Source organism: Centropristis striata, chromosome 20 (genome assembly GCF_030273125.1).
Source record: "Centropristis striata isolate RG_2023a ecotype Rhode Island chromosome 20, C.striata_1.0, whole genome shotgun sequence".
NCBI classification, from domain to species: Eukaryota; Metazoa; Chordata; class Actinopteri; order Perciformes; family Serranidae; genus Centropristis; species Centropristis striata.
In genome coordinates, this window is record NC_081536.1 from 6,747,990 (window position 1) to 6,774,324 (window position 26,335).

General features: G+C 38.7%; 1 protein-coding gene across 1 annotated transcript in view; it reads right to left on the bottom strand.

Annotated features, from left to right (window-relative positions):
• Window positions 1-3,530: 3,530 nt before the first annotated feature.
• Window positions 3,531-26,335, bottom strand: part of klhdc3 (kelch domain containing 3) — a 32,211-nt gene continuing 9,406 nt past the window's right edge. Inside the window, exons 8-11 of the mRNA XM_059359242.1 lie at window positions 25,881-25,989; window positions 11,910-11,983; window positions 10,668-10,746; window positions 3,531-6,626 (exon numbers count right to left, since the gene is read on the bottom strand). Of these exons, the coding sequence (XP_059215225.1) occupies window positions 6,560-6,626; window positions 10,668-10,746; window positions 11,910-11,983; window positions 25,881-25,989 (329 nt within the window). The 3' untranslated portion in view covers window positions 3,531-6,559. The remainder of the gene's footprint in view (window positions 6,627-10,667; window positions 10,747-11,909; window positions 11,984-25,880; window positions 25,990-26,335) is intronic.

Genomic DNA, 26,335 nt, shown 5'->3' on the forward strand with positions numbered 1-26,335 from the left:
ATTAGAGAGTCATTTAGCCGAGTGTCTCCTTGCATTAGCGCCTGCGTTGCTGGTGGAGGAGAGGCTCCGGGGCCAGACAGAGGGACCCAGCGCAGCCCCGCTTCCTGTGTGCGGCAGGGGCCAGGCGGGACAGGGTGTCTCTGCTACCTCATTTTAAGCTGACCCTCCGTCTGTGGCCTGCACTTAACACTGCAGATAACACTGGCTTTATAGCACGGGGCTGGTGACAGACAGGAACAAACTGGTAGCAGAGGAGCTGGGGTTCAGGGTGAGACACTTTCTAATGATGGGACCCCCCAAAGCAGCCGCACGCGTCCCATTAAATAGTCTGACAGTGGAAAGGGAGGGGGGGTCTGGTGGCACCATGGCTTCAGAGTACCCACTGAAGGAGACGATGAGGGCTATCAGACAGGCCGGCTGGGGCAGATTCAGCTCTCTGGACTTCAGCAGGAAGCAGAAACTGGGGAACTGCAGGTTCAAAGACCTGGAAACTATAAAGCGCCACATACAGTAGATTCAAGACGAGACTGCACTCCATAGATAAAGAGCATCTGGCTTGTTCGCATCCACTGAAGTCTGCCACTGATGAGGAACATTTATATGGTTCTTGTCATGGTTCATCATCATTCAGGAGTTTACTGGGTCATTTTATTTTGACTTCTGAGTTTGCAGCCTTGCTCTACAATAAAAAATGGAAAAAATATAAATGTAATATACAGTACAGGCCAAAAGTTTGGACACACCTTCTCATTCAATGCGTGGTTCTTTATTTTCATGACTATTTACATTGTAGATTCTCACTGAAGGCATCAAAACTATGAATGAACACATATGGAATTATGTACTTAACAAAAAAAGTGTGAAATAACTGAAAACATGTCTTGTATTTTAGAATCCTCAAAGTAACCACTACCAGTAACCACTTTGCTTACTAGAATATAAGACATGTTTTCAGTTATTTCACACTTTTTTGTTAAGTACATAATTCCACATGTGTTCATTAATAGTTCTGATGAATTTACAATGTCAATAGTCATGAAAATAAAGGAAACGCATTGAATGAGAAGGTGTGTCCAAACTTTTGGCCTGTACTGTATGTAAAATATATTTTTTTAAATCAGTCATGTAAAACCACTGTATTTTATATGTAGCTCTTTCCAATGCACATTTAAAAACAAGTTTTAACATGCATTTCTTATGAAAAAAAAGTGAATTATCTTCATTGAATTATGATCTGTGAGAGGTAAAGAACACCATTGCACTAAATATTGATTGAAATGGTTAGTAATGGAGTTAATAATGAAATATAAACAATGTTTATTGGGATTTTTTAGTTTCTGACACTTTTGGATAACTAAACATGCCCTGGTTATTGCTGTTTCTGAAAAAAAAGAACATAACAGGAGGGTTAAGAGAAGTAAGTTTGGGGAAACGGTTAACAATGCAAAATTTATTCAATATGCCTAATTGCATCACAAAGTCAACTTTTAACCGATTAGTATTGAGATGTGTTATGCTGAAATTTGAGTGACCCACAAGTCACTCAAAGCAGCCATTCTGTTAATTATGCATTACTTTCAGCCCTTAAACACGGTCGTCCATAAAGTTGAAATAAAATATTTTTTACCTCTTTCCATGAAATTATTGTGAAACTATGATTTATTATGGATGGATAAAGTGAATTATATCTTCTCAAAACTTTATTAATCAATCTCTTCCAAACATGTCACAATGAAAATGAAACTATAATTAACAGAGGATTGTCTCTGAAAACACAATTATTTCAACTTTATGGGCGACCGTGTATAATTTATCATTTTTAAGAGTTATATTAAAAAATCACCCCATGTACAGTTGTTATGAAGGGGACCATTAGCTACAGAGACCAGAACTGTAAAGATGGCAAATTTAACATGGGGGTCTATGGGGACTAAGTCGCTTTTTTAACATGATCTCATGAACAGGCTCATATGATTTCTATAGGGAATCATACAGAATGTGACGCAGTTTGTATTTTATCCTACGCAACAATAATGGTCGCTAAATACATCATGACATTCAGTGCATTATATTTCCGTTTATGAGAACAGCCTTCAGTTTTGGAGCCAGCCTCAAATGGCCATTTGAGGAACTGCAGTTTTTGGCACTTTGCATCAAGGTTATAATAGTTTTGGATTTTTCATTAGTTTTAGTTTTAATTTCGTTGTGAATTTTTGTTTTCAAATTCAGTTAGTTTTAGTTAGTTTTTAGATTGAGTTTTCTAGTTTTAGTTTAGTTTTTATTTTTTGAAAATGCTTAGTTTTAGTTTAGTTTTTATTAGTTTTAGTGTTAGTTTTAGTTTTTTTGTAATGGGCTATGTGTTTGAAACTGTATTGTGTGGTTACAAAACTAACTAAAATTATCGTGAAAATGTCCTTAGTTTTTGTCAACTTTTTTCAGTGTTTCTATTTGAACATGCAACACATGGTAAATATGTTTACTGAGACTGGGATGTCTACACTCAAACCAAAATTCAAAACACCTGGAACTGTAAGAGTTAATAACCTTATTGGGGCTGAGATGGATAAACCAAAGGAAACAAAGGAAACATTTATTATGAACTCATTGAATCTGGCACCAACACAGCCCATTACAAAAAAACTAAAACTAACACTTTGCATTAGCTGACAAGGTGAAAACAAGACAAGCCCCATGGTCTTGCGGCTGCTGTGTAGAGAACTATATTAATTGTTTCTCTGGCCAAACATGGCTGGGCCAGCAGTTTGACACCCCGCGGTGTAGGGAGGATATTTCCAATGGCACAATATGTGTAATATTTCCTTTCCAACCTTGACTTTGACACATCATCAGTGCAAATGATAACAACACTGACTGACATGTCGGTTGGTTCAGTCTTGAACAAACAGCTTAAGAAATCATGAAGCTCAACGAGTTCTGAATAAACAACATATCAAATGGATACAAATGTTAACAACTCAAATTGTCTCAGATTTATTATTGATACAGTAATAAAGTATATTGCACAGGAAGTCCTGACCAACCTTAACCAGTCCCCTCTTAAAAACATGTCAAATATAAAACAAAATAAAAACAATAAGCATATAGGCCAGCACAGTTGTAAAATGAATCCAAATACACTCCACACTTTGTTCTGTTTTTTTTTCTCCAAACATTCTTTGTTATTTATGATTTATTCAACCACATACTGAAGCCCTAAAGATAGAATACACTTCTTGGCATGAAATCACTTCGGTCACATACTCCTACTTGGCAAATAACTTAATAATGTGTGTGCGCTATTATTTAATGATGCAATTCTTAGCAGAAGCAGTTTTTTCTAAGTTGGCAATTTTGATAACGCAAGACACTCCGCCAAGTTTGATCAACTATTTGCTAAAGCCTCCTCACACAGTTGAATGAGAAATAACAGAAACTGCCTTTAAAAATGTAATGCCAATATAATTAGGCAAAAATCACTTGTTATTAGCATTGCCTTCCTGGAGGTAAGTGAGTGACCAGCACTGAGGAACTTTGTTGTGCAGATATTTTATTTCTGACCATAGTGTCTACATTACTGAATAGTTACTTCATGTCCTGAAAAGTTCTTGACTGAAAATACCACCACCCATAATCTTCATACGCAACAAGGACTAAATCCTGAACTAAATATGACTTCCACACCACACATTAGAAAAAAAAGAAACAAATATCAGTTTTGCCGACGGCCATTTGGTGTCACATAAACAGTTTGATTTGTTCACCAGTAGTTTGTTTTTGTGTGGTTTCGCTGCATTAGCTATTGTATCGTCCACGTTAAACTGGGGTACTGAGGAATATCAAGTGTGTGATATGTCCATGTGCAGTGTACAGAGCATAAGACTGAGTCACATTGGCACCACCGGTCTATAAATAAAACTAGGACTTGGTTTGGGCAGACGAATGTCTCAAACTCTTGAACTCTACGTAGGCAGAGAGCAGCATCCATATGTCTCCTCTCTGTAAGGCCTGACATGCCACGATTGGCTTTAGTGCAGTTATCTGGTGACTTCATCCTGCTTTAAAGATTGTTTACACTGCTTTACATGAAATACACAGAATTGTAAACATTTACCATGTAGGTCAGTGTTATCCAGTCCAGATGTTTGGGACCAAGAGCCCTGCAGGGTTCAATTCCAACCAGCTAATCAGAGACGGACTGATACCGATTCAATGCAACTATCTGGTCAGACAGAAATCAACAGCACAAATGTTCCCAAAGACCAGGACTGGAAGCACTGATGCAGCTCACAAGTGTGTGGTAACACAGTTCCTATTTACATCCAAATAAATAGGCAGTATAAATAAAACTCTTCTGCCTGAATATTCATCCTCACCGAGCCATTCACTTAAATGTCATGCCGTTGTACTAATTATTCTTATTTATAACATTTGAAGGATAAGTCTGGTGATATTGTGTATTTTAATTTTTGTCAACAAATCCCATAAATGTGAACAATTATTTGTATGCAACTGCTGTCTGTCAAAAGCCATCTTACTTCATAGACTTTCATTGTTGTCCAAAAACTGTTAAAGGGATAGTTTGATTTATTGAAGTGGGGTAGTTTGAGGTACTTATCCATAGTGTAATTGCTACAGTAGGTGGCAGTCAGCAAGACCCCAGTTTAGAGAAGCAGACAACAGTAGATAAGCAATGTACTGCTGTGGACAGGGGCAGCAGCAAAATGTATTTTGACCACCTAAAGCAATGGTTATTTTGTATTATTGTGTGATTTTGATGAATCTAAACTAACCCTTTAAGTCACACAATAACAACAAACAAATTAAATGATTGAGGCAGTGCTAGATCAGCAACTCCCGTTTTCTGCAGTGTAGAAAATCTGTTTTCTGAGTAAAAATCTGAGTAAATAGATAAGGTCCAAGACAATATTCTGAATATAGTGTTCACTTAAAGTGACAGATTTGTGGCTAAAATACATTTTTGCTCGTGCCTCCATACACAGCAGTACATTGCTTAGCTTCCATCAAGAGACAGACTTGACAGACAGACAGACTTACACACTGCAGGTTTTGGTCTTTTTATGGGATTTGTTGACTACATCAAAAATATAGAGTATCACCAACTTTATCCTTTAACTAAAGTGGTTGGAGATAAAAGCTTAAAAAAAAAAGATTACCACCACTCCTGTGTTTTCAAAGGTTTGTTCTAAATCTTGTAATGAGAATAAAACCACACGACCTGAATAAACATTTTCGATTTGAGCTATTCCAAGTCATTTTCCAGCTGTGTGGTGAGTGTGTAATCTAATAACAGCCCTTATGCATTAATAACATCTGCTCAGGTTTAGCTTTGCTCATAGTCGTACACAAACACACGTGAGCACGTGGAGAGTCTCTGATCGCTGTAGGATTGTCTAGAAGAGGAACAACTACATTATGCATATTAGTGATCATCTCCCCCACAACAACAGGCAAACTGAAGCAGGTGGGCTGGGATTATGTGTAGACGGGACCATGAGCTTACACACATACACAGTATATATTTGCATCATGATTCCCTTCTACATTTGGCACTGAAAAACAAACAGAGTGAGGGGTGGTGGTGTGGCAGGTGAGTTTCACTCTCCCAGTGACACCACAACATCTGTTGGAAGAAGACAACCTTCAATACAAACTTCCCTGTGAAAAGGTTGTTTTTTTCTGGGGGAAAGTAGATCTGTAATGAATGGGAAGTCTCACTGAAAAGCCAATGATAGGTGCTGTTGAGGGAGGTAGATGGACTTGATTATTTTACAGACTGCTTGCTTCAGTCGCCCTGCAAATCACCTTTGAGGTGCTTAAGAGCAGAAAGGTGTTTGCCAACTTATGATTAAGTAGGGAAAAAGATCAGCTTAGAAAGTCAGTCAACGGAACCTTTCACAAGCAAAACACCACATACCCAATACTCTCTCTCCTTGCATTTAACACCAAAGTAATAAGTTAGCCTTGTCCACTCCATATACAGTGTACACACCTTCATTTCCCGCATGGACATGGTAGTTTACATGGTTTTATGACCAAGTTGCAAGATATACAAACTCACGACCATCTCAGTCTCTTCTGCAACAGAGGGTCGTACTTGTCTCTTAGGGGAGATCTACTGAGTGTGACATCACGACGACGTCCTCAACAAAGAGGTTAGCTCTCAAGACCTTTGGCTGAAGTTCTTGTCTCTTCCTGTGCTTAAAATTAGAAGTCTATGATTATCATAGGCTGATTGGATTTCTAGAGAGGCTAGAAAGAAGACAAAAAGGTGAACAGGTCAATTATTTCTGTCACGTTTAACCAGTGTCTCAGGGGTTAAAATATCCTCAGACATGAGAGTGCTCGGGGTGTCCAAGGAAGTCTTAATGCAGGATGTTTTGGTCAGTTTTCACTTGAAGAATGTGGAAAATAAATCCCATACAGATTCAAACTCTACAAAAGAAAAACAGTCCGTCGGAGCTCAGTTGATTAGAAAGATAAAAGCTCAGTTTCCTGGAACAGAGCAAGGAGTCCTGGTTCTGCTTCACATTCAGAGGCGTTAGCCATGGGAGGAGAAGATGGGCCTGCTGATGTTGCTGTTGGTTGTCATGGCTGCCAGTTCCCACCTGTAGTGTAGAACAGGAAGAATCAGAGTCAAGAATCTGAGGATACCTTCACATATTCAGTCCAGACCAAAGAAACAAAATGACATAAGTTTGGTCTTTTAGTTATTATCTGGTTTGTGTTCACATGGTAGAACATTGTAGAACTGTAGAAAACAACAAAAACAGGCATTTTGTCCTGTTATGTTACAGTAGGATAGTTAATAGTGCTCTGGCCACTCGAAGGGCTAGTCATTGGTATACTTTCCTTTATAAGGCAATATTGGGACTGCTGCCTTCGTACATTTGCAGCTTGATTACTGTGAGAAATGTTGGATCTTATTCTCTTCGTTCACAAGATCAATTGTTGCTTGCTGTCCCTTATGCTCGTACGGAGTTGGGTAAAAGGGCATTTGTTTACTCTGCACCTTATGCATGGAATATGCACCAGAAAGAATGGAAATTAACTGAATTTGTTTCTTTAAGCACTTTTAAATCCAAACTAAGAGTTATTGAGGCCAATTCCATAACATGCACTTGTCTCTCATGACGTGTTTAAGGTCTGTATGTTATGTAAATATGTAACTGTATTCTGTGTTTGCTGCCTCTTGGCCAGGGCTCCCTTGAAAAAGAGGTTCTAAATCTCAATGGGATATTCCCTGGTTAAATAAAGGTTAAATAAAAAATAAATAAAAAATGAATGTCGACCTGCTAAATTAGGAGGGTTAGGAGACAAAGTATACCTAAGGTTTTAAGTCCTTCTCAAATTTTTGCACATTTGCTAAAATGCATGTGTTACCATAGTTATTGAAGCCCGACTGATATGTGAGTCTAAAGACAGAGGGCGATACTGATTTTAGAGGAGGAAAATTCATCGATAACCGTTATTGGTGGCCAATAGAATCATTTTTTGAGCTGGAATGAAAATAGACTTTTTTTATGTGGATTGTGCACTGATTTTTTTCACCACTCTGCAAAGGTACCCAGACAGCTATTAACATAAAACTTTATTAAATAATATTTACCATTATTATACATTGTACAATGTATTACATTGTCAGTCAATTTTATACATAACTGACAAAATAAAGAATAAACAGGAATGAAATAAATCATTAAATAAACATCATTACTTTTCAGTGCCAGTGAATTGATGCATTTTTAAAAAACAACAACATTGTAAATCTTAACATTTTCTTCATTAAATATTGTGTAAAAAAGTTTTCATAATGGCACATATTGGACACTACACAAACAGATATGGATATGCCTTTGATAGGACGATATCATCTGATAGTATCAGTCAATGGATATATTGGTCATGCTCTAGTAATAACCAATGATCTTGTATAAATATAAGCTATTAATCAGATTGGGGTAGGAAGTTTCTGGAAAAGGCAAAAAAAAAAAAAAAAAAAAAAAAGCATCAAAATTTGAAAGTGCAGCCCTCCTCCTGCAACTCTCCCCTCACGGTCCTTTCCCACTAGTCCATCTCATTAGACCAACATGGGCATATTTAAAAGCTTCGTTTATTTCAATCATCCCGATGATGATCCTGATGCTTTACTGATTACTGTTCTAAACCTGTGGGCCTGTAAAGCTTGTTGGGATAACAGACTGTGATTTGAAGCTCGAGCTAGCTCCACAAACATGAATTAAGAATAATTTGCTCAGCCTTTGTAAAATATAGTCAATTAAAAACTCTGCAACAGTATACATTATCTTCAAACTCATACATTTTTGTTTTGTAGATATACACTCCGAATTCTGAATTTGATGCATTGTGTTTTTATTTCAGTTAGGGTTGTAAAATTTGATTAAGATGGCTGTACCACTATGGGTATATTTGTTTGGAATGTACTGCAGAGTTTAAAACTGATGTCTTTACCTCACAATCCTGATGCTTGAAAACAGACTATTATGGTTTGAAATATCTAAGTTGTTAAAATACCACTACAATGACAGTCAATCAAGCAACTGTGTGACATTCGCTCTCCCCCCTTTTGTGCGAGTTAAGGGCTAGGACGTGGGCGAGGATGAAGGAAGGCCCCGCTGTAACACGAGAACCAGGAGCAGGGGCTGACAACAGGGTCTAGTGCTGACCTGCTGACAGGTCAGAGGTTGAGCTCCAGATTGTTATCACTGGCTCTGGTTTCACACTCACTCCCTCTCAATTGCTTTGTTCGTTTTTCTGTTGTGCGCGTGTGTGTTTAAGAGGGGAGATTGGCACTGGAGCTGGAGATGCCAGCGAGGGGCAAAGGGGAGTTAAGCAGAGTCTTGTGACCCCACTGAAAACCCTCGAAGGGTTAGAAACACAACTGCAAAGTGGGGAGTGTGCAAGGTGGCAGTGACAGTGCTGGAGAAATGAGGAGTAATTAGTATCAAGTTCCATGGGTCATGTGTTTAGAAAAAAGAATAAAATCACATTAGTGCAACCCATCCATTTCAGATGCACTTGTTTTAATGAGTTTATTCATTAAGGTTATTTTAGAAACAGTTATAAACTTGAAATTGAATAATCGTGAGACTATTATTCCCTACGAGGCAAAATATTACATTCTATACTTGGAAAAATAACAGAGTTTGGCCGACAGTATTTGCATAAAACACTGCAGTTTGTCTCTCCATGTTAATCTAGCTTTGACAGAGTTCTTATAACTTTCCTACTCTGTGATTACAACATCACAACAAATCAAAACAATGCTCTCAAACTTTTAAATCTCCCTTGCAAATGATGTGTCAAAACTGATTTTCATTTAACTTGTCAATGGGAAGGGAAAATTATGTATTATTAAGAAGGTTTGGTTTCTGCATTTATTTAATCAGTCCATTATTTCACTGTATTTCACAGGCTTCACAGAAACCAAGTTGTTTTGTGGCTGTATGTGTTTGTATTCTATCTGGCAAAAAAATAAATCACAAAGCAGGAACAAGAGAAATTCATATTTAAGTCCTATCAAAGATCTACATGTTTACCATGACCCTAAAATATGAGTAAGTGGGTGCCAATCTGGTCATAGGGAAAGTAGAGATCTACTGCACAAATTAAAGATACGAAGTAAAGACGGCTGAAAACAATTTCTAAGCATAAGCTACAGTCAGTGATCACTATTGTCTGGCAGTGATGAAACAGAACCATTAGTGCTATTAACTTAATTGCAAAACAAAGTAATAGATAATGTAAAGACTGGTTGTCTAAAGTAGCAGCTTGTTTAAGAGATTATTATACAGCATTTTGGGATCCAAGGATGTTAAATATTGCAAAGCTGTTATTTCACTTTATGCGCTTCAGTTTGGAAAAAAAGGTTTAGAACTTGCTTAATTCTTTAATATTTTAATATGAAGATCAGGGCATCATTAAGCCCAAAAACACTGGATTTGATAAACAAATAACATTATTTATTTGATAGACAAATAATTTGACTAACTTCATGAGAATTGAAATTGTACTGTGAGTACAAGACATCTTCACTTTGCAGGTGTTGGGTTTGTGAGGACAAGAAGTTTATCGTTTACCAAGATACTTTGTAAATTATGACTGTTTTGCCTCACTGTAGTTTTCTGGGTGATGCATTTCTCATCACCAAAGACACAAAATGCATCATCCGGTAAATTTCTGCTAGCGGAGGGTGGAAAGGAGACAGGCGCAAGCAACCTGCAGCCAACATGGAGGGAAGCTAAACACTCTTCATCTGCACTCACTGTTGAAATTACGGTGACACAAAGCTGGTTAAAATTTGGCTTTATGTAAATTGCTAAGTATGCCTTTAACATCTGATGTTTCACCTTGAATGTCTGAGTTTTCCATGCAAACCTTTACGCTATTAGTTAGCGAATCATATAATTACATTCAAATTTTACATGTAGGCTTTTATTTAAAGTTGGATAAAAGCCTGAAAAAAATTGACCACTGGCTTAATGAAGGATAATGAGTCATAATATGCCTCCTTCAAAAACAGCCTCATTATTGAGAGAGCAACAATGACGAGCATAGTACAAACAGCATGAACAACAATATGTCAGTTCTATGACCAAGCAGCGCTAATGTTTGAGGAGAGGTCTGACCTGATATCATGTGGGAGTCCTGACTGCTCCAGACTGTACTGGATAACAGCTATTTTGCATAACGTCTTCAAATTAGGGCCTGAAAAGAAGAAAGAGTTTAATGAGTCATCAACTGATCAGAGACACTTATCATGTTCAAAATATCCATTTCAGCTGTGGGAATTCTAAATGAATGCAGGCGGGTCAGGTCTGAGAATCTGCAGATGAAAAGAGGTTTGATTTCCTCTCCATGATGTAAAAACCACCATGTTGTCCATATCATAGAAAAACAGTGTTCATGAGGATGTGAGGAAAATGATGATGTCAGTGTTTAATCATCTTAGTACACAAATAATCTTTATCAAACTTCCTCTGAATTATTATCACCGTCATGACTGCTCCACCATATGTTCAGTGATAAACAGTGTGAAGGCACACGCGACTGGCACGTGGAGGCGTATGCCACAGGGGATGCCACTAGGTACTGCCAGTCCCATACGGTCCCTGTGTCCCTGTGTAAAACCCACCTACACAAACAGTGACCTGACAGCATTTCAGGCTACCCCAGAGCAGGCAGGACATGACCATATTTGGTCCTCTTATGAGACGGAAGTACCCCATGTGACACAAAGCAGGGCCAAGTCCAGGCAAACTAGTCCAGGTGAGACATGAAGTGGTGTAAGGAAGGTATTGTATCAGTCACTACTATATCCTCAATCATATCGCAGTTGCAATACTGCAATAATATCACAATTAGATATTTTTTTCATCATTCGACCCCATTACAATGGCAACTTAGGGTCGTATATGGGGATTTATGTATCTGATTGAATAAATGCAAAATGGCACATCTTAAATAAATACTTAAACCCCCAAATGATCATTTGTGACAAGTTTATTTCCATGTTACCTTGACTTTGTAAAGAAAACTAACTAAAACCCATTCATTTTATTAAAACCTTTCTATATAAAACACTTCCACTTAAAATTTGCGCAGACATGCTACTCCATGAGCTAGTCGCCTGCAAAGGACTGGAAAAAGTGTGAGTTTTTGTAAACAGACGCTTTTATATATTTTTGGTGTTGTTGAATATGGGTCCCATTTACTACAGTTCATCAAGAATTTTCTTCATTCAGAGAATGCAAGAAAGTTTTGTTCACAAATCAGGTACTCATCACTGGATGAGTAACTAATATTCAAATTATCATTGAGTATTTCTTTAAGCAAACAAGATTTCAATGGATAAAGCCAAGGATACTTACTGAAGTCTAAGATATACAGGTCTGAATGATCCATGAGGTTAAATTCATCACCCATTCCTTGCTCTGGACAGGGGCTGTGAAAAGAAAAAACAAAACAGTTTTTTTTAATCAAATTAGAACTGTAGACAAAATTATAATGAAACTGACAGCTTAAAAGTCAACAAAACCTATGAAGGACAACAGTAAAGATCTTTCTGTCTGTTATCACATGAATGAGCCACTAAACTGGCCAAGAATGTATTGGTTTACTGGGGCACCTTTATTGTTTTTTTCCTAGAATTCTTAACTACTTAAAGACTCCCAGTTATTTACTATGTCATCCACACTCTAACCATCCTTCTTTAATCACTGAGGTTCATAATCAGTGAACCACAGGTTCCCAAAAAGAGTTCTGCTCTTTTTATCATGAGCTGGCATGATTTAAGCCCACAGGAAGTGGAGCACTGCAGTGAGACGGCAGGCTGGCCCGTGCTGATAGTCTCCCAGACCTGTGCAGCCGTTGATATCACTGCACATCTGTTTCCTGCCACAGCTAAATACACACACCTGTGACACACCTGGTGCACCACAGCTTAGCTGTATCACAACTCTCTTCACTCACCATCTTTGAATGAATCAATCAATTAAAATCCAAAACGGGGCTTCTTGGAATGATACTGTGCAAAAACACAACCCCAAAGGTTGTCGGAGTTCAACTAATACCTTAAGGAGGATTTATTCCCACAGGCAGTGAGTATATTCCTGTAAATGTACTAAATGCACATCATTGCTTTATATCCACAGTGCAACAAGAGACCTGTCCAGATTAGTGGATAAAAATGCACTTTACAGTTTTACACGACCCAGAGGACAGTTTTAGTCAGACAGGTGCATTCACCAGCCAGTTTAGTGTCTATAAATATCTATCATGGAGAATAACTGAGGGCTTTGGAAGCCAAGTTTGGTCCTTAAGAATAGTTTTACAAGACACTTTGTGCTACGCATGGACCGGCCACTGACTGGCATGTGTCCAAACAAAGACTCCGTCAGACACCACTAATGTACTGTTAAAGCAATTCAGTAGAAACCACTTGCTGGAAATTACATTTATTGTACTTCCCTTTTCCTTTAATCTCTCTCCATTTTTCATTCTTGCCTTAAACCACCCTCTTGCTGAACACAAAACTATACTCTCTCCTCCACTGTCTCTCCACCCATCAATCTCAATTCCTCTTTCCCGCTGTCCTCTCCATTGCGTCTCCCTTTGCTGCGTGTTCAGGATGTTGTAAGGGTTTTACGTTGCTAATCTTCCCTAAACAAACATGGTAGTGGCTTAAAGCAGCCAGGAGAGGTGCAGAGCACGAGCGCCGTCGTCCCAGGGGGCCAGCTGGGGAAGTCATTACATCCCCTGCCCCCCCAGGAGGTGATCCACTCCAGCTTACAGCATGGGACTTTATCAGAATACCTTCAACCACCCAAGCCCCCATCGCCATTGGACCATCGTTAGTCAGTGGACCTGCCGTTCATTGCTGGCTGTAACATTACTGTTAAACGTGGTCATTTTCAATTAAGGCTCATTTCAAAATCCAAAGATTGCCCAATAAAACGGACTTTAGCTATAAGACTACTGCTGAAACTGCTTTCTACAAATGTCACAGATGTATAAAACTATGTTTTATGTAAACTGCATGAACACTGGTCAGAGACTTTTACTGAACCTTACAGTAAATTTTTCTAGAGTGCATTTATTAGAGTCTGACACACAGTGCAAACAGTCCAACAACTGTTGGATGCCAGAGGGCCATTGTTGCTCCTCATCAATTGCTCTTAATCTCTATTACCAGATATCTGCATATGAATGCAGAATCTGAAGACCAAAGATTTTGGTATCCGTTTCATTCTGGTTTTTGTTTGTAGTCTGAGTGGTATTAACTAATCATGTTCGAGTGGGCTTTGGTTGCATGCAGGTAAACTGTCCATTTGTCAAAAAAAAAATGAGGCGGAACACATTGGCCAAAATGCAACCTTGAAACTGATCCGCTGCCGTCTGACGACAATAAGATTCTTTGTCAAATTTATCTGCAATCCTATTCAGGTACCTATTTCTAGAGATGAGGCAAAAATAGAGATGCACCAATCAGTGGAGTAACCTATAGCACATTTATTTTTTTCTTTTGGGCAAGAGTAAGAGAATGACCATAACGTGAGGTAGTTTTAGAGAAATGTAAGATATTTAATAGTCAATGTGTTATTATGAACGTGAGTGATACAACAATATGTATGTTGTCAATTAGCGTTCTGAGAATGAAGAAAAATTGCGACCCTGCATGTCTAGCAGAAATGCAATCTGAACCTAAAACACCTCAAAAAAGTATTGATGAAGTTGGGAATCAGACTGTAAATAAAGACAAAGCAGATTGAGACTTGGCCCTGATATCCTCAGACTACACTGAAACCCAGAAATATTGGCTGTTGCCCCCAGAGACTAAATCACTGCCAGGCCGATAGCCGATGGGTCCTGAGATTGACTGCTGGACACAAATTCAGCTAGTTATATATTATGAACCTTTATCATCTTTTAGAGCTGAGTTTTCACATTATGTTTGCATACTAGTCATTCTGTACCTATGATCATTCTGTAAGATGAAAAGTGCCACATTAGGAATGGAAAAACTTCAAATGTTTATTGCTTGCATAAGATGCTGTATGAGTGGTAGTGACACTAACATCAGCAGTCTGTCTCCCAGAAGTAATGAAAAGGTGTATCTATATCTAAAGAGCACACCGCAGTAGCTGTCAACTACTGTGCAAGTTAACATGGAGGGAAGGTATCGGCCTTGGATGCTGACGCGTGAAAGGGTGCAGATAAGAGGATGCTACAAGAGCAACAAGAGAGATGAAGATTGCATCCCCTGGGACGAGGCTTTCTCGCATGCTCTTGGATAACCTCGGCCCGGGTGTGAAATTCAGCACAACATTAGGGAATGGTAATGCTTTATTGGTCACCACAAAAAGGAAGAGCCTGAAGTGGATCATAGACGCAGAAGGGGAAAAAACAGGGGTTGTAATAGGTGTCTGATAGACTGGCAGTAGTTGGAAGCGGGAAAGTCACGGTGTGTGACTTTATGTGGCGTCCTGGTGTTTGATGGGTCACTTTGTTACTCGATCAGCAAAGTATCACTATGTGTGAAAGTGCTCCTCCCCCTACAGCAGCAGTGGGTCCCAGTCTGAATGAGGCCTGAGTGATGCCGCTCCCCCCACTAAAACAACACTGGTTGCTATTTCAAACAACACTCAATGAGGGTGTCTAATCACCCAATTGCCAGTCCTTACTAGCAATGCACTGCCTGCTCATTATCTTCTAAACCTTGGTCCCAAAACGGTTGAAGAAAGACATGAACTCAGTCCTTAAACTAATGAGGGAATGACAGAGACCCTGGGAACACTGCAAATTATCTAAAGTGTCCAGGAATTTAATTGCCAACAAATTCTGCAAAGGACCTTCAGGAACAACAGCAATGCAAATTATGTGACAAAGACTGATTGCCAGAGAAAACTCATCAGTACCACCTCTGCTTTCTAAACACAAAAACTGACGTTAACAATATATCTGGAAACTGTCCTGTTGTAGGCATGTTTTCAGTGGCTTCATTGGCCATATCCTCATTCTTAGAGTGATATGATCTGCATCCTTTTCCTTTCTCCACTTCCTATTGAACTTTGGTCCCTCAGAACCATGTAGCTCACAGGAACTCATCACGCACTACAACTTCCTGCAGAGCACCTTATCAGAATGGCCAGACGTGAAATTTAATTATTTTAGAAGCACTTAGGTATTGTGTGAATTCACAGGGGACATGTAGTGATAGTACAGCAAACCAAAAATTAGACAGCAATTTGTAAATAACATCTACATTTCTGGACATTTCAATAATAATAATAATATGAAGAACAGTATAAGATTGGGGCTGAGCTGTGGCAAACTATTTTGGTTTGGTCTTCTTGACCTTTGGGAGGAAAACATTTCAAATGATTGTACCATAATGACACTCAGCAGTGGCAGGCAGTGGCTGTCTTAATAAATAATATTAAGTAATTTACTGGAAGTAGCCACAATTAATTGGTAATTGCATGAACTCGTTTGCCCTTTATTTTTACTGTCACTTTAAAGTTAAAACATTGAATTAAAAGACTAGAGCTTACAGATAGGATCCAATGATAGCAGTTTACTAGACTGTTAAGAATCCAGCAAGACTCAACAGTCTGGATGCTTACATTTCTTAAACAAATCCAATAGACTCGGTTATCACAGATCGATAGATTCCCGTCCACTTCTTTTGCCTTAATCTCAACTGTCTCACCTCGTCTTACCGAGCTATCTGTGCCCCCTCCCGGGCAGTGGCTGGACAGTGGATTAAGACCTGCAGTTGCCCAGACCTAAGCCCCATGCAGAGGGTGAGACACAAACTACAGCTGGCTCCCAGAGACAGAAGCCTGGTTTCAGATTAGACGGGGGAGATGCCAGCCGCTAGTGGAGCATGCATCTCAAATTGCAACCCCTGTGCACAAAATGTAGTTGGACTTGGTGTTGGAGAGAGAAACTGGGCCTGCAAATCTTAAGCAAACACAAATTTAGTCCCTTTTATCAGCACAGCTTATTTTCAACCTGACTGGCTATAAAAATGAGGAAGAGGACATTAAATTGTGTTTCAGGACCTTGAACACAGCTGGTTAATATACAGGGGGAAGTCTAAAGGGCTGTCAAATGCTCCTCTATAGCTGGCAGATTCATTTTAGAAAAATAAGTTACTTCCTCTATAGCCCTAATCTTCACCTGCAGCTGAAGCTTCAAGGTCAGTCAGTCAACTAAAAGGAGACTCTCTCACAATAGAAAATACTGACAAACACAGAGTGGCTATGAGGGTTTAATCCCAGGAAACTATATTGCCTGGAATAGATTTCCAAGCAATTTTCCAGTATGTGATAAGAAAAGTATTTAAGATCTAGACGTAAACCAAATAGGCTGATGCGTACAAAAATACATATCACTACAGAAATAGGTAAATCCTTAACATCCTCCCGCATGGATGCAATTCTTTGAGTTGACAGGGATGCAAAAGTCAGCCTAATGGTTACTTCCTTTTGGCCAAACAAATATACTGTAGGCTCTACAATCTAAATTAGGATTATGCAACACAATGTCTACCACCTGCTTTGTGTGAAAATACTTCAAAAGACTGAACAATGAAGATGCAAAGTGTGTTCTTTGTAGAAAATTGAATGTGTCTCAGTTTAACACAATGGCTTCGCCAAATTTTGTTTGTTTTATAAATTGAAAAATGGTTAAATATAACTTCCATGAGGCTGATCTCAAAAAACAGATCACAATAACATTGGCATCTCATACTCCTTGGATCTGCAGCAAAGTTACAGGCTGCATGCAGAGTTTATGTTATGTTCATTATAATGTTGATTATCATACATCATAAAAAGCAAAACACATTTTTTACCAGCAAATAATACACTATAGCAATCCAGTTGGGAACCCATAGCTTTAAGTAACACTAAGTGCAACAAGGAGAAATATGAGCAATGCATTTTGACAGTGGCATAAGTTATATGATTTCCCAGGACTTCCAGATGTGCTAGTGCTCCTGGGACTGAAAATGTCTAATTGCCTAGAAAATTGTTAATATTAATCCCTAGTGGCAGGTAGGTAAGGTATGCTTTCTGTCAGAGTACCTCATTAATAAACTACAAGCTCAATTCCATTAAAGTTGGGATGTTGTCAGAATGTGATAAATTTTCTAATAATTTGTGACATAATAAACTGAAAACTGTTCGATAGAAAATATCAAACTAATAAACGTTTTTTTATTCTGAATTTGATACACTCTGTATTTATTTAAATTTTACACAACCTTCCAACTTGTTTGGAATCAGGGTTTTACAGCCCAAGTGATTGTGATTTTGAAGTGAAGTGTTTACTGTCATATTAGTTGGATCATTCTTTTACACAGACAACTTGTAGTGTTTCAGAAGTCTATGCCACTGCAAAGAAAATCATTTACAAACTGTGAACAAATAACCTCCTATTCTGTTAAATCAACAGGCTGCTGTGCTTTGCTTGTCTTTTTTTTTATTCTTAAACTTTGTCTACATAGCATGGCATTGTTCTAAAGGGGACCTACAACCACACAATGTGTTTTATTTGTGATGACAATAGTAAATCACAAGTAAAACTACTGCTATTTAGACATTACAATTTATGTGAACGACAGCATCACAAAGAGTCACCTATGCTGGCTGTTTATTTGAGCTGCTGTGTAACACTCAACCCTATGACACCTTCATATATACAGCCTGTTAGTGGGTTAAAGAGGGTTAAGATGCAGATGAAATACTATCATGAGCTTGTCTTTGAAGAGTAAATCACACAGTTGCTGCACTGCCCCAAGGTCCTGTCCCGACACGTGCGGGATGCCCTATATCCTGTTGGGGTCACCTCCACTGTTTGACAGGTTTTATCTCGGCCATGCTAAGCACACACACACTTGCACACAAACAATTAATAAAGGAAACTTCTGCAGCCTACCCTTTGACACTGAAGGCCAAACAACAACATGTGTGTGGCATCATAATCTATGGCGTGTTGATAGGTGTGTTTCCATGGAGCCATGTTCCACTGTGGCAGATCTGAAGGTATTACAGGGCCCAGGAAGAGCAGCCATAATGATTCAAGAATGAGTGAAAATGCAATGGAAAGTAGGGATTTTTGTGCAATGATTGGCAAGAAAATAAAGTGTTTCTGAGTAAGTTCTACCTTAGTCCTTTGTTGTGTTTAGTCTAACATTTGAACCGTCAGGTTCAACAATGATAACAAGCCACACTTTAACCGGCCGGATTATCATAACAGCAGCCCTTTCAGTCATTGATAAGGTGCAAAATGGCCTTGTAGGTGATATCCAGGCACCAGGCTTTTGACCTCCTACATCTGCTAAACAAAACCACTGGACTCAGCAGAAGCTCTTCGGCTCAACAACTTGCTGTTTAAAATGGCCGGTTGAATTCCATGCAGATTAAATATCATGGTGAGATTCTTGGTGGATTAAACAAGAGGTTTTGGGGTGGTATGTTTTGGCTACCACTGAGATTACCTGCTATGTAGTGTCCCTCTTGTTCAGAGAGTAAAGCAGCCACACACTCTCCCTACTTGAAAACTCAATGGGGTACAATAACTGTCCAAATTAAAATTGTACACTGCTTATTAACAAACAATATTGGGGATTTTCTACTTATACTAAACTATGGAAATGGCTCCGCAATAGACAGAAACATAAAAAATAGGCTCAATAACTGAAGCTTACATGTTTATGCATCTAATGTTAGGAATGGCGTCAGCATGCGTTTCGTCTTCACTAAATATACCAAGCTACTGTGCATATTGTGTGTGCATATTGCCAAATGGAACACATGTATTTAGTCTGGCAGAGCAGAGCTCCCATGTGCGTGTGTATGTGCACGACTTTGACGTCAGCTCAACAAGAGGAGCCGTGAGTCATGAAGTCATGAGAATAAAAAGGAGGATGTGTAAACACACAAGTGGCATGATACAATGGAAATAGGAAATCTCAGCAGTGGCCTACAACTGAAATTATTATCCAGGGGAGTGAATCACACGTATTGTTATATTTTAAGAATTTTAAAACCCTAACATAGACTCTCATTTTGAAAAGATGCCAAAAGAACAATGCATTGGGGAACATTAGGGAATAAGTCATTTAAGATGCTGACTGCAGCAAAGGCATAAAGTGTTATTGATGAGCAACATCTGAAACTAGAGCCAGTCATCAAACTGTGCAGCCACAGTGCCAGTTATTTCAAAACTGGGTTGCAGACATCTGGTGGCTGCGTTATAGATGTTTAGAAGGGATATTAAATGATTGATTAATGTACAAAATCAGGAAAAGTGTCATATGTGGTGTCACCAGTTCAACAGCAATGCTTTCAGAACATTTCCTATCCAGTGGATGTTAATCTGACAATGTTTCATCATTTTACCATTAATTCTTTTATTTGAACTATGCTAAGTGATAGACTAAGAAAACAGCAGCTATAATTCCATTTGTCTGTAGATGGTAACTGACCAACAAGTCCGTCCAAACCATACGACCACATAGGTTGTTTGTTCCTACCCGTAATTATGAACTACAGGAGCGATTTCAAAATGAGTCCCCAACTGCAAAAAGCAGATCAAAACAGATCCTGATAACCTAAACATGTCAACAACAAAATACGGTCATAGTTGGGTTTGGTTTTTGGGGGGAGGACAGTTTTCTATGACGCACAGGATTTTTAAAACTGGTCAGACCGAACATTCATGTTATACTTCTGCTACCACGATCCTCATGTTATATGCATCAATCTGAATTGACACATATCGATTCAATGATCAGCAATCCCATATCTATGCAAAGTTCCCACTTTATATTTAATCACATCATATTAAAGTTGCTTTTTGTGAGTTTGAGGCAGATTTTGAGATATTAGCAAATATCCTCTTGTTGTCCGAAGTATCAATATCATATAATTTCCTGATTTGACTTGTGATTTACACCCTACCACATAAGCATGTGTCTGAGCAAATATGAGTGTAGATGATAACTTTGTGTGTGGTCACTGGATTAAATAAGAGTCCCAGACCTGACCTGGGTCTGCCTAAGCACAGTAATGACATCAAAGACACTCGTTCATTGCTTAAAGCCACTTTGGCATTGTTAGACCTACGCTGACAGCCACTGGTCCCTGCATTTCACAGTCAAAGGCAATTACAACCCCTTTGAAGATCAGTCATTATCAGCAGTCTACATAAAGGTGCTAAAGGGCTAAAAAGGCACAAAATCTCAATTCTACAGAGGACACGGATGTTTTCCATCTTTGCACTCACCAAACAACAAAAAACAAGCCTTCAGTCACAGAGTAAACAAACAAACAACATCATCACATCCGTCAGGGAGGCATGGATACATGTCACGGTAAAATATATTATATAAATAAATTGGAATAAATACACGTCGTCATGTCCAAGTAGTTCAAGGGCCGGGGCCAGATTCCCCTTCACAGATTCCAAGCTGTCTGCTCCCAGCATGCCAATCTGCCATGTCCTTGTTCACATCCTGCCCCTCATAGGATGCCCGGTTCTCAAGCTTAAAACGCTTCCCGATTTAGCCCAACCTGGGCTTGTCGTAAGCAATTATACACAGAGTATGCTGAATGCCAACAATGACAACATACACTCAGCAGGAGACACAAAATCTCCGTGTTGCTGTCATCATTTGCAACTCAATTTTAGCAGTGTTCAATTCCTTGGAAGGTGAGAATAAGTTAGAAATGTACAGGGTTTAGCAAAGGATGTTGCTTTATGCCTGTGTGCGTAGTTGAAGGTCAGTGCAGGTGGAGTTAGTCATGCATGGGTCGTCCTTCGTGGGGCAGCGAGCAGGTCTCAGTAAATGAGTGTAGCAGAGGCGCTGAGGGTATATCAAATTGCACTCTGTGAGAAAGAATGCTCCCTGAGGTCATAAATCAGAGATGGGGCAGAATTTCGCGCCTTTCTGCAGCTCAGCAGGCCTGTTTACACTGACGTAAGTGGCACTCGATAAGAATGCCACTAATGCCCAGCCTGTCATTCACACACCTACACTCTGCTCATTTAACATAAAAGAAGTGCAAGTGTGTACCAAAATAACAAACTCACAAAAAAAGATATAATGCATTAAATTCTGTTGAATGGCAATCAATTTAACAGCGACAAAATAGACGTGAACATTAAGACTCGTTCAATCTAATCCAAGCATATTGAAACACTTGGAGAGTTGCACTCATAATCTTGTGTTTTGCCAGTTTATTTTTATTTATTAGAGTCTTTATGAAACTGTTGTTTGTTTTGCCAATGTGTTTAGTGCTAACACAGTAACTCAGTGTTATGTCCAGTCCAACGTGTTGAAAACAGAGGGCTCTTGGACTTAATAGTTTTAGTGTCCTTCACTAAAGTAATAAATTATTCCTGAACAAATTCCCGCAGGTAAAATAAATATCATAAAACGGGAAAAAGTCTCAACAGAGGGGTTCTGTTTTGGATCAATATGAAAGGACAACTAACCCAGGCAAACAAATTGTGGACCATAAATTTGAACGCAATTTCCTTCGCAGACCTACCAAAATGAGAAGCCTTGCAAAAAAAACACAAGCAAGGTGTCCAGCGAATAATTCATGGTGGCATGTGCAAGCATTTGTCAGTTGCATTGAGACAGACACCAATAACTTTTTAACTGCCCTCGTGTTGTTAGGTCATGCAAAAACAAACACAGGAGACACAGCAATGGCTGGTTTAAAGCCCAATGTTCACACTAAATCAAAAGGTGCATAATCAAAAAATACTTGCTTAGTCTCATCTGAATCACCGCAAATCATGACAAACACCAAGTGAAAAACTTTCTTAGTGAAGAAGATAAAGCAAACAAATAAGTGTGATGAGAAGCTGCTTGGATTTTGTTTGTGTGTCTTAGCACGTGTGTGCACGTGCTTATGGGAGTTCCTGTGTGTAAGAGGCTTAAGTGTGCCCATGTAAACAACAAACGTGCAATACTGGTCAAGGAGAACCTGTGTGGCCAAACTGCCCACAGCCTCCAAGGATCATGCTCTGATTTGTACAGTAACAGGAAACAACATCTTTGCACACTTAAGACTACTCTGAGAACAACAAAATCATACACTTTACAGATAACACAAACAAACCAAAGCTCTACCTTACAATGGTACTTGTTGTGCACTCATGAATATGTTAACAGCTTTTAAATTGAATTGGCCCCTGTTCCCTTTTTAAAAAAAAGTCTGCCTAAACCTTTTAAACAGGATGTTGGAGATACTGTGTGGAGTTTGATTTCTTCCTCTGCTCAGCCGGCACCCTCCATCATTCCAGTGGCTTCAATGACACTCCCTCTCAACTCAGCTCTATCTGCTCACAACAGGAAATCATGACTCCTTAAAACCCATCCTGGACTAATCCCAGCGAGAAGCCAAACAATGCATTACAATCTTCAAAAAATAAGCATCTTCTAAAGCTCTTCATCTCTTACAAACAACTGTTTTCTACTTCCTCAGTTCAATATCAATAACTGACTTTACAGAGTTTTGACTGCTACCATTTACTGCAGCATTTTGTCTCTCTGAATTGTAATTATCAATTAGAATATGATAAAATATCTTCATGAACTACATGTTGTTCTTTATGGTATAGCTAAAATGGTTGTGTGTGTGTGTGTGTGTGTGTGTGTGTGTGTGTATCTGTCCACAGCTTATCTCACATACTGCTGGATCTATCTGCCTAAAATTTTGTGTGCACAATTATGTCGCTGTGATCATTCACAATTTCTGATAATCTGTCTCCATACTCCTTTTAAGGAGCCAGTAGGGTCCACAGTAGTTCTTCAGTAGCAAAAGGCATTTCCAGTGAACAGTTAGGCTAAAAACAAGTCTTAAGACAAAGGCCATAATTTGTCCGACAACAGACTACTTGACACAAAAACTGACTTGACAACAAGTCTTGTCTTGACTAGAAAAGTTTAATCTCATTTCACAGATGAATTCTAATCCCGATATGTTATGATCTACAAAAGTTAGGCAGTTAAGTTAGGAGATGAATAAATGACCATAATGCTGCTCCATAATGGAGATTACACTTGTGTATTAGGGTGTGTTGCTCCACATGATGTGGTGCCACTGGATAGTACAAATGCAGCAGCAGCCAGGGGTCTTTAGGACTTGAGGGCCTGTAGACGTAGTGGGGCTGAGAGGACTCTTATCCACAGCCTCCCGTTCCCCACTATCAGGTTATCCCAGTGGGGTTTGCCTGATAACACAGCCTCTCTGATAACAGTAGCCCAGGTCCCGGGCTACTCTGGACCATGCTAATGCCGTTAGCTACCTCATTACTCCTCTGGCTACTGGCCTATCACAAGACCGTCACCAGCCCAGTGGCACCTTACCAGCTACAAACCCCCGGCAATCACTACTGTCTTACAGCCAACAAGGGAATCATAACAGACTGCTGTCTACACGAGCCAGACCCTCCATTTGGCATATTAAAAAGAGAGGAAAGTTTTTCTCCACAAACTGTGAAAAAACTTGAGAGCATGTGTTTCATAACACAAACAATGATGACAAGCAAAAAATCAAGGCTACAAGAATTGAAGTGTCTTCTGTAAAGGAATAAGATGGTAATATTTCCCATCTCTAGCCGAACTCTGATGGGCAGCTTTCTTATTTATTTCAAACTACTACGATATTCCTTTATCCGTCAGTAGAGATGGACTTATCTTAATAGAATGACCACTTCACCTTATTTTAATATCTTTATACATCTCTGAAAATAGCTTGTCCCTGAAAAACTAGCAGCGTGGTATTAAATATGCTGGCTCCAGTCTATATCATTTCTCCGAATCTGGCATTTCCCTCCTAAGCAATGAGAGTGTGAATCCATCCAAATATATCTTTCAAAAAATACTGTCATGGCCAGAAATGTTGTCACCAAGTTTGTTGTCAGACAAGCCTGGGTTTGCAGAAATAGTTGGAGAGTCTAAAGTGGAGTTTCAATGATGGTGGAAATGCTGTGTCACCTGTTCTAATAGTAATTCATTGCAACTGAAAGCACTAAAAGGCTACCTATTACTCTTCAGTCGTCTTACTTTTTTTTGTAAAATACAGTGTTTGTAAAATTGGTTCCAGCTACTTCTTGAAGTAACCCAAATATATAGATAAACCAACCACCTGTGTACAGTACTGTTCCTATTAAGGTTCTGTACAAATACCCGGATGCATCGACATCAATCGTCAATCAATATGTGCTGTGTGTGAGTCTGAGTGTGTGTTTGTGTGCGTGTGTGTGTGTACATACAGATGTGTATGTGGGGATGGGAGGGGTGGATTTTGTTATTTTTATTGTCTGTTTTTACCCTTATTTTTTGTAAAGCACTTTGTGTTACATTTCTATGTATGAAAAGCGCTATATAAATAAAGTTTGATTTGATTTGATTTGATTTGACATGCAAAAGTTCCCAGTTCCCAGTTTCCAAGTTCCCATTTCAACTGTAATATCAAGCTGCAACAATAATTTTTTTGTTTCAAGAAGTGGATTTTCATATCAACTTTAAATGAATTGTGTCTTGAATACATGAAAAACACAATCTTTAATCCAAAAAGTAAAATCTAAAAGCACTTTTTACATTACAAACACTATCGGCCATCTTTTAGTCCAAGAACAAATATTTTTTATGATATGTCGGATATTTTCTACACTTGTATAAAGCTGAAAGCCCACAACACAGAATGAGTGGTGTCAGCCGTACTCAGCATTTAGCTGTGTGGCACTGCTCCCTTTATAAGGAAACAATGGCTCAGCTGGCACAAAGTGGTTCATTACCATATGCTGTCAGCTTACCCTTTTGTGATGCACTCCGCTTTTGGAAATGGATAAAAAAACAAGTGTGTATTTATACACTGAGCAATAGAGGGATATAAGATTGCTAATCCAAATTAGAATTGTTTCCCCCAACAAATTATTTGGAAGTATTTGCATATAGCATATAAAAATACATTTGTAGTACAATTTAACATTGTGTCTAGGTTCATATAATAAGTTATATTGGAAAAATGTAGTCAAGAAAGGTGCATATTAACAGCTACATGTAAATATAGTCTTATTTCTTAGTTGGAAAATATATATACAATTAAGGCTGTATTTTTTTATTAATGAATGAAGAATTTATGGTCTTATCTAAAAATATAATTTTACCATGAAAATAATCCCTTAGGGAAATTTAAGAGATAAAATGTTTGGGAGTATCCTTAATTACAGCGTAAATATAAACTAGTTATAAGATCAGTTTTATAGTGCAGAGAAAAATAAACTTTAAATAGTAATTTTTTGGGCCTTACCTGGTTCCCCCAAAGAGGATGATTCGATCTCCAACCATACAACAGCACTGCCGTCTCCGCGGACATGGGCCTTTCCCCTTCGGTTCTACCTTCTTCCAGGAAAAGGCTTCTGTAGTGTGTACACACAGGACAAGAACAAAGTTGAGATAACAATATTTGGATATAATGATGAAAAAAGATCTCTTTTGACTCTCAGTAAAACTTTAGATTACAGCCATGCTCTAAAAAAAAGCAAAAAAAAGGAAATTTTCTACACACAAGACATTTGATCTGTGTGGGCTACATCGCAGCAGCTACACAAACTCCAGGCCACTTAAGGTTACATAAACCTACTAGTGCTTTCCATTGTGCCTGTAGTTCATTCAGCTTCCTGTTATATTTCACCTCAAACACAAGGCCCAGGGATAAGGGAATAAAAGGAGCTATTTAAGCAAGAAAACAAAACATAACCTTTG